This window comes from Argopecten irradians, chromosome 3 (genome assembly GCF_041381155.1).
Source record: "Argopecten irradians isolate NY chromosome 3, Ai_NY, whole genome shotgun sequence".
Lineage (NCBI taxonomy): Eukaryota > Metazoa > Mollusca > Bivalvia > Pectinida > Pectinidae > Argopecten > Argopecten irradians.
The window spans coordinates 49,280,087-49,294,581 of NC_091136.1; the positions used below are offsets into that span (position 1 = coordinate 49,280,087).

At 35.0% G+C, this 14,495-nt stretch overlaps 1 protein-coding gene across 1 annotated transcript in view; it reads right to left on the minus strand.

Moving 5' to 3' along the window:
* Positions 1 to 7,228: 7,228 nt before the first annotated feature.
* Positions 7,229 to 14,495, minus strand: part of LOC138319718 (protein trachealess-like) — a 96,548-nt gene continuing 89,281 nt past the window's right edge. Inside the window, exons 11-13 of the mRNA XM_069262856.1 lie at positions 13,665 to 13,743; positions 12,585 to 12,697; positions 7,229 to 12,147 (exon numbers count right to left, since the gene is read on the minus strand). Coding sequence (XP_069118957.1) covers positions 10,748 to 12,147; positions 12,585 to 12,697; positions 13,665 to 13,743 — 1,592 coding nt within the window. The 3' untranslated portion in view covers positions 7,229 to 10,747. The remainder of the gene's footprint in view (positions 12,148 to 12,584; positions 12,698 to 13,664; positions 13,744 to 14,495) is intronic.

The following is a 14,495-nucleotide window of genomic DNA, read 5'->3' on the forward strand; positions in this document are numbered from 1 at the left end:
GATTAACTTTCTTCATCAGTCAATGCAAGCAAAAAATTGATAATCAATCCTTATATTTACGTTAACCAATTTAAATATCCCGCTTTTGAAAAAAAGTCAAATTATATGTATTCGGTATAAGATTATTATACAATTTGCAACATTGTACCAGTTATCGTACATGTATGTACAGCTACGGAACAGCCGCCAGTCAGTTCTTTTCGTCACCAAGGCAACATAAAATGTAGTTCCGAAAATAACTTCATTCTTTGCGCGTTGTTACAATTAAAAACGGCGATTTTGAAATATTGTTTTTATGTACAAGAATTAATGGCTTAAATTTTATCATAAAAACATGATCATGTAACTTCAAATAAGAAAATACTGCGCAGTACTAGCAGTGCAGTCAACGTGTAATCCGGTTGCTCGATTTAGCAGGGGTCCGGTTTTGAAGAAAATGACGATTGTGGTGAAAATGCTGAATAGGACCTAGTTGGTATCTAAACATAATCAAATCTTTTAAAAAATCAATTGCGATTTTTTTGGAATGTACCTGGGGTAATGTTGTATTTCCGTCTGGTAATTGTTTGTAGGCCTAGCTGGCAGTTAAATGTTTTATTAACATAACCTGTTATGAATCCAACCCCTGTGTCTATGGTTATGCGATGCAGTCCAAGAACCATGCTTCAGGGCTCTAATAAAAGTGTGTTAAAATGTGGGATTTAGTCGCAGATCACTAGGAAGACTTGTGTGTTATTCTTGAAATGTGATAACTTTCTCTGTCAACTGGAGTTTTAGGATTAAAATTCTGTATAAAGTAAGTAGTGAGAAACATTGATTTTGAAATTTTTGGTGGTTTCCAACGACCCTCGAAAGCCGTGGGTCGTTTGACACTCGCAGAATCGTTTCGTCAGGCTTATGTCACTGAAATCAGCCTGTTTGGTATTTGAGCGTATTTTTATGGAATCTATCGTTTCTAAAGCTTACATGTATGTCACCGTTTCGCATATAGATCTATATATTGTACACATTATCCTAACTATTTGCGTTCGATTATGCCTACTTCGATGAGTGATGAACATCGCTGCGCTCAGTAGCCTATGTTCAGCATTTTCCGGGGCTTGAGCCTAAGTCATCGTTTTTTCAAAATACGTGTAAAATATCTGTAATATCATATTACTAACAATTTCTAATATCACTTTATCAAACATTTCTGTCTGTGTTTCTAAATGTACAGCGATAGGCCACATCCCAGAAAGTTCATTCAAAACTGAAGCGGCGTAAAACTACAGAGCTCTGTAGGTTAAAATGTAAACAATGTCAAAATGTATTCTCACGCCGCCGGTCAGAGGTCAGCGCGCTGTGACCAAGCATCTTCATTGGGAAATGAAGTGATCGAGAGTTTACTAGTTTCATTGAAGGCGGAGCGAAGTGAATAAATGTAAATATTTAGAATTCATCATGACCTGGAGCCTTATTATTACTTAAACCGGCAATAGAACAAGTTATTTCGTCCTCAGTATATTTCGTTATTTAATAAAATCATCAAATATCCCATCATACAATTTCGCCATCAAAGCTATTATTAGAGTTATCTCCCTTGTTTAAATTTTTGAAATAATCATACAAATCTTCTATGGATATATCAATAATTCAATTTTGCTTGTTACGAGCATTTTCATTGGCTTAAAAATTTACTTTATCAAGCCCATAAAGGAAAAAATGGCCCCGTCGACGTTTATAACGTTGCTTCTGATTGGCTGAGATGACGGCGTAATGATTTCATAGACAAAAGAGTCCCATAATGAATTTTGAATATTGAAGAGATTATCTTTAGTAAATTGAATTATAAGGATTAATTTGAATATATTTTTTATGTTATGGAGATATAACACAAAAATCTGAGTGTACTCTCATCATAAACCGCTTCGCGGTTTATTTAGAGTACACTCAGATTTTTGTGTTATATCTCCATAACATAAAAAATATATTCAAGTTAATCCTTAAAATAATATTTTGTTTACTAGTTCCGTCAATTTTATTGAGGATATTCCAAAATGTTCTGGGCTCTGATTTGGATACGTTTCATAATTCCCTTTCCATTTTCTCTTGGTGAATTCTATAAAATTTATTCAGAGTTTTTCTGTATTCTTTACAAGTATTCTTAAGGGTAGTCTTGTTTGTCGAGGTTTTATCTTGATTATAACATCTTTTAGCCTGGTGAAATAAAATTCTTTTAAGATGACATTCATTAGTGAAACCAAGGTTTATTTCTTTTTTTACATCTAAATGAATGGTGGGATGTTTTCTTTTCGCCAAAAATATGCTTCGCCGAATTTTTGAATAATATACCTGAATCATTTACAACATTGTCTATTTCAGAAGCGGTGACTAGCTCATTCGGCTTAACTACTAACCTGTCCAATTTTCCCATGATATCTTGAAGACTACCAAACGCATCTTCGATATGGTTAAGCTATAAAGTCCTCTATAACTTATTAATTTTCATTATTCCATTTTATATAATTATTTGCTGAGCGCGCGCTGTTCTCTATATGGAGATTTCTGACAGAAAAGATGGCGATGACGATGCACACAAAGGTACATCCGGGCGCTCAAAGGTACAACTCCGTATATAGTGGGAAACACAGCCGCTTGCGATGTATCTCCCGCCAGTGTTTACATTTCCCTATAATGTAACAAATAGCTACGACAATCTGCTATAGGAACTATTGCGTTATTTTAATTTTTAAAAAAGTGTAAATCGACTAAAAATATTTAACAATAATATTTAGATGTAATAACATCTGTACTTCAGCATCACTTTTTTACTCTGTTTTATACTCCATTTTCGACCGCCACGAAAAAAAAACACGGTCGCCATTAGACCTCCGTATATAAACATTGACAGGACAGAAATTACACATTAAATTCCAAGTTTCCCAAAATATTATACTGACATTTTAATAAGCGATTACTGTTTGCTAAGTCTCACTTGGTAAAACACCTTACGATTTTGTGATTATGACCAAATTAAAATTTCCCTTCTTAGATTACCCCAAGCACACGGCAGCCATTACGTACAGTACTGCCGACATCCCGAATTTCGTCATTTTTCAGAGTCACAAAATTATGTATTCTGGATTCCTTTTGCGTCAGAAATATTGTAATTTACTTTATGACATTCAGAAGAGTCATTTTGTATTTACTTTTTATCATATTTTTAAACCAAACTTCGAGTATTTTAGGATTCTCGAAGCCGTGCGCAATGTGTCCTGGTCGGCATTTTACAGTAGATATACTACGAATCTAGCTATATATGTATATTCATAAATCTAAATGTAGTCTATCTTACATGTATTCAAATTATTTAAAAGTAATATCACTTCAATTTGGGACTTAACATAGCGGCACATGGAATAAAAATGACCGAAAAAAAGCTCTACAGCATGAAATAGAAGGATTTCTCGATATTTTGGCAGCCATACTGTACGTGTACGTACACATACATTTGCATTTATGTGTACTAGTGGTTTATACCATTCCTTTCAAACAAAAATATACATGGTAAATAACGAAATATATATCTTCATACAAAGTATCTTATTGAGATATTGTCGTTGGTGATATATACGCTCATTAAAATTATCTAATTTTCCAAACTATTCGTTAGCCCCTTGGCGGCCTCTACTCGAAGCCGTCCGACCTAGCCATTGATGCTCCTCGCCTAGAATAAGCATCTATGATACACTCGAAGCTCGGCCGATCTTTGGAGTCTTGCATGTGTAGAGTCGCGCAGTTTCGTGGTATTATATCTTAAAGATTTGTAGTGTTTTGAACAATTTTTCATGCTATAATTCAGAAATTACTAGTACAATTGAAATCAATTATCAATTCCCAACTTTCTTTCACAACCAAGGATTTATACGGTCTGTGACCAAAAACGGGATATCTTATGACTGCCCTGGCACCGACTTCGGCAAGCTGGGCTTCAACACATAAATTTACTCAAATTATATATTTAGCAATTAACAATTGTAAATATGAAAATATAAATGTCTGTAACCTCTGAAACAATAAGAAACCATTTTAAAATCAGAATTTGCAAGTATGAAAGTGTATATACTTTTGTCAACGTATCGATTGTGTAGCAACGGTGTACGTATCTGTTATTGTTTTAATAGTCGCCATACTGTGTTTGTACCTTTGAGGACCCGGATGTGAACTTTCTGTGACGTCACGCCATCTTTTCTGAAATCTCCTATATCTTCTCTGTTTGTTCTAGCTATATCCATTTTGTTAGAGACGCAAAATTCAAGTCTACAGTGAACATCCGAAAATAAGGGGTCAAAATCAAATACTTCGAAGTTAGATATGTGCTTGAAACAATCAGATGAAAATAGTAGATAGTCAATCACGCTAGTTTTGTTACATGTAACTTTTCCAAGAAATCTGTCTTTCCCAATCCGACCATTAGCAATGAATATATTATTATTTTTACATAGTGCACTCGGTGTCTACCTGTAGTCTAAATCTTGTGCACTCCGTGTCTACCTGTAGTCTAAATCTTGTGCACTCCGTGTCTACCTGTAGTCTAAATCTTGTGCACTCCGTGTCTACCTGTAGTCTAAATCTTGTGCACTCCGTGTCTACCTGTAGTCTAAATCTTGTGCACTCCGTGTGCACAAGGGTGTAACCTTTAGTCTTCTACCAACTGTACATTTATATGTGCCGTGTTTTCCATACTCACGAATGAGGATGAGCTATTAATATGTCATTCATCACCAAATATTACCATTTTTTCCAAAACTTACAGTATTTTAATGCAAAGGTTTTAATTGTACATGTACAAAAAAATGATTTTTAGTAGTACTGCCAAAAATCATAATATTTTCATTGATAGTGAAGTGATACATGTACGAATACACATGGTCAGACCATGAAGCCAAATTGTGGTCTACAATTTCATTAGTAATTGCTAAGTGATTTCTGCAGATATGTTTCCATCTAAACATACTCAAGACATAAAAAAATACAATAGATAATTAATGTTTTGTAACTTGCAAAGGGTACAATGTATTAGTCCGATCCTCTCTCTAGTAGTTGCGAGTTGAGTCTATGACTTCACTTTCTGGTAGGGCATTTTGATCTAAAACTTAACATTTCGTAAGTCTAACATCTTTAATTTAGAGAAATTAATACATACTTGTATGCTTTATGCCATCAAAAGTTGTATAAAAACCGAATTTAAAAACCTGGTATTGTTCATGATAAAGTTAATAATCTTACCTGTTTTACATTTACGGTGCTGCCAGTGGTCACAGCGATCACACTGTAAAGCCTGTTGTCTGGTGGTCACAGGGCGGTCACACTCAATACACAGGGAGGGAGCCATCACAGGTACGGTGTCACAGAGTGAATTATTAACACAAAATCAAGGGGGAAGCACAATGATTAATCCTTATATTAACACAGTTGGCAGAATTATCAAACACACAAAAGGTCACAGAACAGAGGCAAAACAAAGCAGGAAATGTTGGTGCTACCTGGTACGCTCTTTCACTGGGGAATATATGATTATAAGATCATTGTTTCTTTTTGTCACCAGCAGGATTCCCCATACTAAAATCCGATTGGTTGGGAATCAGTAACTCATTATTTGAGGAGCTCCAATTAAATAACAAAAGGCTTAGAAAAACAAGTTAATTAGGGGGAGGGGCATAGAAGTACACCTGTAGTATATTAGTGTAATTAGTGTATACGCCTATACAGTTATTGTACCTTTGATTGAAGTCTATCAACATAATAGCTAATCACCCCTATTAACACCTTCAACTTCTTAATTCTTAGTGCATATGGTTTCTTTTGTGAAAAAAGTTGATTTTTAAGTATTTTTAAACTATCAAATTGTCACAAGTACAAGGTCACAAATGTATAATTCCTTTTTATCTCTTTGTTATCTGAACAATATTGGAAACAAAATATTAAAGTTATATGTGCCGTAACTGGGCGATAATTTTGACATGCTATTTTTTCATCATTAATTTATTAAAAACCATCAGGTATGATGAATAAAGCTGTTAAAATCATTCAAATGGCTTCAGATGACTTATAAACGTTAGTTATAACACAGAAATTGTGTACTGTAAAATTGTTGTTTTTATTACTTAAAATATGTTTAAATGAAAACACACCTGCAGAAGTCACTTTACAATTACTAAAAACATTGTAAAAATGTGTAATGAAATTGTAGACCACAATTTGGCTTCATGGTCTCACCGTATGTACTCATTTCACTTCACTATTGATGTAAATAAATGATTTTTGGCAGTACTGCCAAAAATCATTTTCAGCTCTTATTTGTACATGTAAAATCAAAACCTATGCATTGAAAGCACTGTAATTTTCAAAAAGTTGGTAATTTTTGGTGCTGAATAACATATTAAAAGCTCATCTTGATTCGTGAGTATGAAAAATACGGCACATATAACTTTAAAGTAAAATTATAATGAGGAAAAACGGTATAAAGCTAGTATAATAATCCGAAATAAAAGGCCAAAATAAATTCAAAGTAAAATCAAAATCATTTCTATGGAATATATATTCAGCCACTATAGGGCCTTCTTCAGTCCGAAATAACACTATCACTAAAGTAAAATTAGAATTTTACCATATGGAAATATAATAATGATATGACAAGTTTTATATGTAAATAATCAAAACACTTTCTGTAATTAGGAATACCTAGCTAACAACGGTGTCAAGACAAAGGTAACAAAGTACTATGTCTTCAAGGAATGTATTGAGCTGTTTTGAGCAATTTCTATATTTCAGAAGAAAGTTTTACGTTGATCCCTGATATACAAATGTAGCTCCATTGTGGAAGATCTAGATCCTACATGTATAGTCTGGACTCATTGCTTCATCAGCTATAAAGTCTGTCGATGAAATGGAGAATATACATGAGTTTAAATTGAGTATTTTCTGTTTTGTTGTTGTTGTTGATGAAATAGGCATTCACGTCTATCACAGCTACCAGAGTTCTACACATCTATCACAGCTACCAGAGTTCTGACGGAGTTATACAAAGGGACATAACTGTTTTAAGGACAGTAACTCTGATAGATCATATCCTTTATTTTGTTATTTGATGTATGATGGGTTTATCACAGTCTAAGAAAGTGATATAAAACAGAAATTAAACAATGAATTTTCAAGGTTTAAGGCAACAAAGAACAAAGATGGTAAGTTTTGCTCCAAAATACATTTATTATCAACTGTCTCTCACATTCTCGAGACCGACAGATAACCATACAATCTAACACAGAACATACACTGATAAAAAGTTGATCAGTCCAAGCAGTAATGAATACATCAGCAATAGCAGGATCATTAACTGATACAAATGTACGTACAAATACAATGCAGTGGATGAGAAATCTCAACCCAATGATACACCAGACTTACCCCAAGGGTTGAGATTCAATCACATCCCAATCTCTCTCAATGAATGATTTTCTATTAACCTCTTTTCTCTTAACCTTTTTATCTAAAACTGTATTAAATAAATGTTGACATTACCTAAATGCATGACATATGTGTTTGTAGGGCAGACTATCTTTATTAAATATACCCTCTGTAAGATAGAGGACGTGTGCACATCTCTGTCCAGGTAAAGACAAGTAGGCTTCCAAACTTAATCTCATGCTATGTTTTCATATTCTATTTATCTGTTTATCTATTTATTTATCAACTTTTAAATTGTTTTGAAAAATTATCATCTTTCTACATAAAAACGGTTTACCCATACATCGGCTATGTTAGTTCTAATGGATCTGTTTTTAGATTTAAAAAATTGAATCATTGCTGTGTTGCAAAATAGAAACAATTCTCAAAACATAAATCCGTTGTAACATACATCACTTATAATACATCAACATCAGGCTTATCTTTATATAAAATGATTGAAGTCATGGCAGATTTGGAAATGAAAGTAAGCAAGCTTAATTATGTTAACAATAAAACTATCTATATAATGAATGAGACATTTTAACATGTAATATTTGATGTACATTCCACACAAAATTAGGGGGGGGGGGTTACTTGTATACAGAAAATTATATCAAACAAGCTCTTATAAAATGAAGCAGTTTAAGACAATGATTGTTTTAGTTAAGGAAGACACCTCCATTATTAAGTGTACATGTATATAAATATATGAACTACATTAGTTTTACAAAGATAATAGTTTAGTCTCACTCTGGAGAGATAGGAAAGCAACAAGTACAAAGTCAACATCTACTCTAATATATACAAACTAATTCAACAATTGGCACAATGTACCATTATAGAATTTTAACCAATCATTTTCTGAATATTTTAAACTGTAGTATGTATTCACAAATGATACTATTTCTCAATTCTATGTTATTACAGTCATCTAAGAATTAAAAATCACTTTCAGTATCTGGATAACTGCTAACTTGGTATAAAATATTGTGTTTTGTTGATTATTTTTTTTTTAGTTTTGAGCCAGGTTTATTAACCACGAACAAAGTGTCATTATAAGAATTGTAGTTTTATAAATATCCACTTCCTCACATACATTTTACATGAATCTCATACAAGATATATGCCAATTATATTGGAGGCCCTCAATACCAGCCTGATCATACATACACATGCTCTCTCTCAATATCATATATACTCAGGTTAATGCTTTCAATTGCATGACAATAAGTAAAATCAACTACAATATAAAAATCACACAAACATAACATGGAAGCCAAAGATTGAATGAAGACAATCTTTTATGTCATCTAAGCACCATAAACTGAATATTACATATCGTACATTTTACAACTGAACCTCAACAATGTAAATAAGCAGAATTAAACAAAACATTAAAATTTCACTTATCTCTAGTAAACATTTAATTATGCATGTGATACACTTAGATATATATTTGTGTAAGATATATATATATATTATTTTTTGAAAATATTTAAATTAAAATAAGGGAATAAAAGTAACATGTTATATTAATTATTTCACACTTGGTAATTGTTAAGAAGTCGCAGAGAACACCATTCAGACAAGGATTATCTCCCCCTGATCTTACAACATCACCTATACCTGCATACATGCACTGTAGTTACTAATAGATCAAAAACAATTTAATTCGGTTGTAAATATATGTATACCGCTCTAACTACTTAAATTAAATCATTTTGCATTGCAAATTTAGGTAGGAGACCAATGAAGCCTACAACAACTGAACTAGAGTTACCTCCCCTCGGTCAGCTAGACATTCACAATGACAGTCATGACTCCATACCCCAGATGTTTTGTATTATGACCGTCAATAGATCTATAATTTGTTGAAATATCTTTTGCAAGCCTAGATAAAATTATGAAATTATAATTAAACTTAAATAAAAAAAAAAGAAACCTGTTATTCTTTATACTTTTTGTTTCTTTCAGGCATCATTCCTTTTTCTTCTTTCTTTTTACAATACAAACTTCTTCTATACTCAAATAAATATCATAAAACAATCTTTTCACACCACCTGATATTTTTATATCCTTCAAAATGAAAGATACATATAATTGAACTTGATAAAAAAAGAACAAATTTGAATCATCAAGTGAGTTTCAAATCACAAAATTATATGTACAATGTAGAGGTGTACTTCTTCAACTCGTTAATTCGTTAACAACAATAAACTTAATAACAATGAAAGTATCACTTAATACAAGTGATTACATTCTGTCATGGCAGTCAATAGGTAAAATAACAAAAACAGAATAATCATTGAAAATAATAATAAGTTTTGGCAGTTTTATATAGAAATTTGGTTAATTCTACTAAAAAAATCATAGAAAACAATAATTAATTGTTTTGCATTTCTTAAGCATACATATGGAACATATAAAGGTAAAAACATTGGAGTTGTCGACAGAATATGACACTTCTATATCATCGTGGTTCCCTCTAAACTATCGACCTGAATGTCAACACTGAAATTCTACGCTTACCAAATTAAAAACAATTAAGCTGGGATTCTTTTGGCACAAATATTCACAAGATCATGGGTTTATAAGCACTAAAATACATTAATTGATGCTGAAAACCTCTACTTTTTGGCTATTAAGATTTTTACTCTCTCCTCTAATAGGTAGAATTCAGGATTCTTTCTTACTTCTATAATCATTCCACAGATACTAATCAGAACTTTAATTTATGGTAGTTATATAAATATATGTTTTTGTAGTATGTTTGTACAGTGAGAAAATTTAGGGTTATTCATTTAGCAAACACAACCTTTTTTAACTACATATTTATTTTTCAAAATGTCTGTATCCTAATTATTGGTAGTCCATATAAATACAGTATTGAAAAGTTGTTAATTTTCAGTAACTCAGTTACAATTGTGCAGATTTAGAGAAGTGAACATTTCTCTGTATCACATTTCTCTGTACCATACATGTATAAACTATTACAACAGAATTTTACATACATTTTATTAAAAATGATATAAGTTCAAAAACAACATTATAATAGATATTTGTATCCTAAACATATTAACAACTATAACGAGTAAGGACGCTTGTGCCCTTGTGCCCTAAAATGATGTATGATGAGTTAGGATGTTTATGCCCAAACATGATGTTTAATGGTTTAGGTTAGGATGTTTACGCCCCAACATGACGTATGATGCATATGGTTAAGGTTAGGATGTTTGTGTCCCAATATGATGTGTAATGGTTAAGATGTGTAGGAGACTGGGTACCAGCCCTCTGGTCGCGTGTCATACAGAGAGTTTGGTCCTCCGTTGTGTATATACTGTTGGTACTCTGCGATCTGATATGGACTTACGTTGCCATAGCCCCCATCCCCCTTGCTGCACGTATTGTAGTCTGTATGAGAGGGCATCCCCTGGGGCTGGGGAGACAGGGCCATGGTCTTCACCGGGTTTGTTACTGTAGGGCCTGTTATCATGTGACAAGACACTGGACTGGGGTCAAAGTTCGTCTCCATGAAGGAGGTCGTGACCTTGTCCTCGGGTGACACAGATGATGGTGGTGTCATGGAGAAGCTGTCTGGGAGAGAGTTGTGGACAGTGACAGACAGAGGATTGTTATAACCCCCCTGGACACACTTACTATTGCTCACAGTGATCTGGGGGATATTGAGGGTCAGCTGGTCCTTTAGACCTCCTTCATTACTGGGAGGAGTAAGCATATCCACCGAGTCCACCACCTGTGTATTTTCACCGTTAAAACATTGGGGGCGAGCATTGCTGCGAATCACTGATTCCCTATTAGCATACAGTGTCCGTAATAATGTGGAGGCTGGCAAAGTATCTGATTCCGTATTAGCCCGCCATTGAATGGTTGAGTGCTGTTTCTGTAGTGAACTGGACATGTGCCTACTCGATGTGAGATCATTAGGAGAAGTTCTTACTACTGCTTCGATATGATTGGTCAGATTTGGCAAATGTTTATTCATGACATCCTCCAGGTCCTGAACAGAACTAGATGGATTGTCTTGCATGCCTCTGTCCTTTTTGCGTTCTTTAGGGCCTTTCTGCCAACAATTGACCGGCAAGTTATTTTGAGATTCGCAGCCTGGAGTACTGACCACAGCAGCTTGTCTCATTGTAAAGTTGTGGAGGGAGAGATCCTCAGGGACACTACAGCTTGACCGATCGGTACTGTCCGCAGTGCCAAGGATGGTTGGACAGACAGAGGTCACCTCACAACACCGGTCCTGGTCCAGTTGACTTTGTTTAGACACAGAAGACTGGAAATCTTCCACCTCTGTACTAAGACAGTCATAGTCCCGCCGTCGGCGTTTAGGTCTGTCAGCTTTTCTACGTGAATTTTTGAAGTCATTTTTTAACATTTGTACTTTCTCCTGTAAAGCACTTCCTACGGCTGATTCACAATTCTTGGAATGGAAAGTGTTATTGGTCTGAGAGCTGTCCACTATAAATGGTTTGTTGTCATGACCACTGTCAATCTCCTGAGAGTCAGACCGAACTGACCGCTGTATTGTTGTGGAGCTGGACACTGGTGAAGTGATCGTAAGACATGGAGAATCCTTCCTGTCGTTTCCAGGACTGGCCCCGGGACGATGAATTGGGTCAAAGTTACTTCTCTCTCCTGTTATAATACAAAAAGGAAGTCAGTAAAGGTTTGGAAGCTGAAGGATGAATCTGTAATTTTCTAAATGGTCTTAGATAGTTTATCTTTTGTTCTTCAATACGACAGTTTTGAGATCCCAAAACAATGTGGGTATAGTACAATTTACCATTGATTAGTTTCACCTTCTGGTGAATGTGATGCCATCTTTGGATGTGATTCTTGTAATGTAATCTATAGTAAATCATACTTTACCCACATTGTTTGGGATCTCTAAACCGCAATATTCATTCATAATTCAAACCATATTACTGCAATTAGAACTAGAAACTACTTTCAGAACTTGAATGTAATGATGTTGCACAAGGCACAATATATGTGTGCTTTAAATTGAAAACTAAATTGTATGACAGTGAAAACAAAGCTTAAATGCTTTTCAGTGGAATGGTGCACATTACCATGATCAGAGCCCTGTTCACTCTGGTCAGTGTTATCAGAATGGTCGGTCTCTGTTGGTCCTGTGGTCAGTATCTGACTTGTGTCCATCACACAGCCACCATACTCCACACCACTGTCAAATAAAAGGGTATTTTAAAGTTAAAACCAGCTTGCAGAACCAGAACCACAAACCAATAGTTGCCTATAGTTACTTCTACTGCTATCAATAATTTGCATATTTGCATTCCTTTTCACCTACCAGTATATCACTTTTCCTCAGTATTAAAATGATGATGATCTTTTTTGAGTACCACATTCTATGATAATAGGTCCTCTCTTAGCAATAAGTTCCCTCCCCATTTTATCAAGTGTTTTAGAATAAAGTTCATATCCACCAATAAGCCCCTTACCAATTTTCTGATTCAGCTTGTTTGCAACTTAGATGAGTATATATTGTGTGATCGTCAGAGGTTTTTGAGCTGTGACCTTAACTGAGTATATATTGTGTGGACGTCAGATGTTTTTGAGCAGTGACCTTACCTTAGTACGTAGATGATGATGAGCATCGTGTGATCGTCAGAGGTTTTTGAGCTGTGACCTTACCTCAGTACGAAGATGATGACGAGAATCATGTGGTAGTCAGATGTTTTTGAGCTGTGACCTTACCTCAGTACGAAGATGATGACGAGAATCATGTGGTAGTCAGATGTTTTTGAGCTGTGACCTTACCTCAGTACGAAGATGATGACGAGAATCATGTGGTAGTCAGATGTTTTTGAGTTGTGACCTTACAGTACGAAGATGATGACGAGAATCATGTGGTAGTCAGATGTTTTTGAGCTGTGACCTTACCTCAGTACGAAGATGATGACGAGAATCATGTGGTAGTCAGATGTTTTTGAGCTGTGACCTTACCTCAGTACGAAGATGATGACGAGAATCATGTGGTAGTCAGATGTTTTTGAGCTGTGACCTTACCTCAGTACGAAGATGATGACGAGATCATGGTGTCGTAGAGTTTTTGAGCAGTTGACCTTACCTCAGTACGAAGATGATGACGAGAATCATTGGTAGTCAGATGTTTTTGAGTGTGACCTTACCTCAGTACGAAGATGATGAAGAATCTGTGTATGTCCACGATTTTTGAGCTTGACCTTACCTCAGTACGAGATGATGAATCTGTGTATCAGATGTTTTTGAGCTGTGACTACTCAGCATGACAGAATCATGTGGTAGTCAGATGTTTTTGAGCTGTGACCTTACCTCAGTACGTAGATGATGACGAGAATCATGTGGTAGTCAGAGTTTTTGAGCTGTGACCTTACCTCATATAGATATGAGACAGAGTGTGTACCATTTTAGCGTGACCTTACCTCAGTACGAAGATGATGACGAGAATCATGTGGTAGTCAGATGTTTTTGAGCTGTGACCTTACCTCAGTACGAAGATGATGACGAGAATCATGTGGTAGTCAGATGTTTTTGAGCTGTGACCTTACCTCAGTACGAAGATGATGACGAGAATCATGTGGTAGTCAGATGTTTTTGAAGCTGTGACCTTACCTCAGTACGAAGATGATGACGAGAATCTTGTGGTAGTCAGATGTTTTTGAGCTGTGACCTTACCTCAGTACGAAGATGATGACGAGAATCATGTGGTAGTCAGATGTTTTTGAGCTGTGACCTTACCTCAGTACGTAGATGATGACGAGAATCATGTGGTAGTCAGATGTTTTTGAGCTGTGACCTTACCTCAGTACGATAGATGATGACGAGAATCATGTGGTAGTCAGATGTTTTTGAGCTGTGACCTTACATGTGCCTCAGTACGAAGATGATGACGAGAATCATGTGGTAGTCAGATGTTTTTGAGCTGTGACCTTACCTCAGTACGAAGATGATGACGAGAATCATGTGGTAGTCAGATGTTT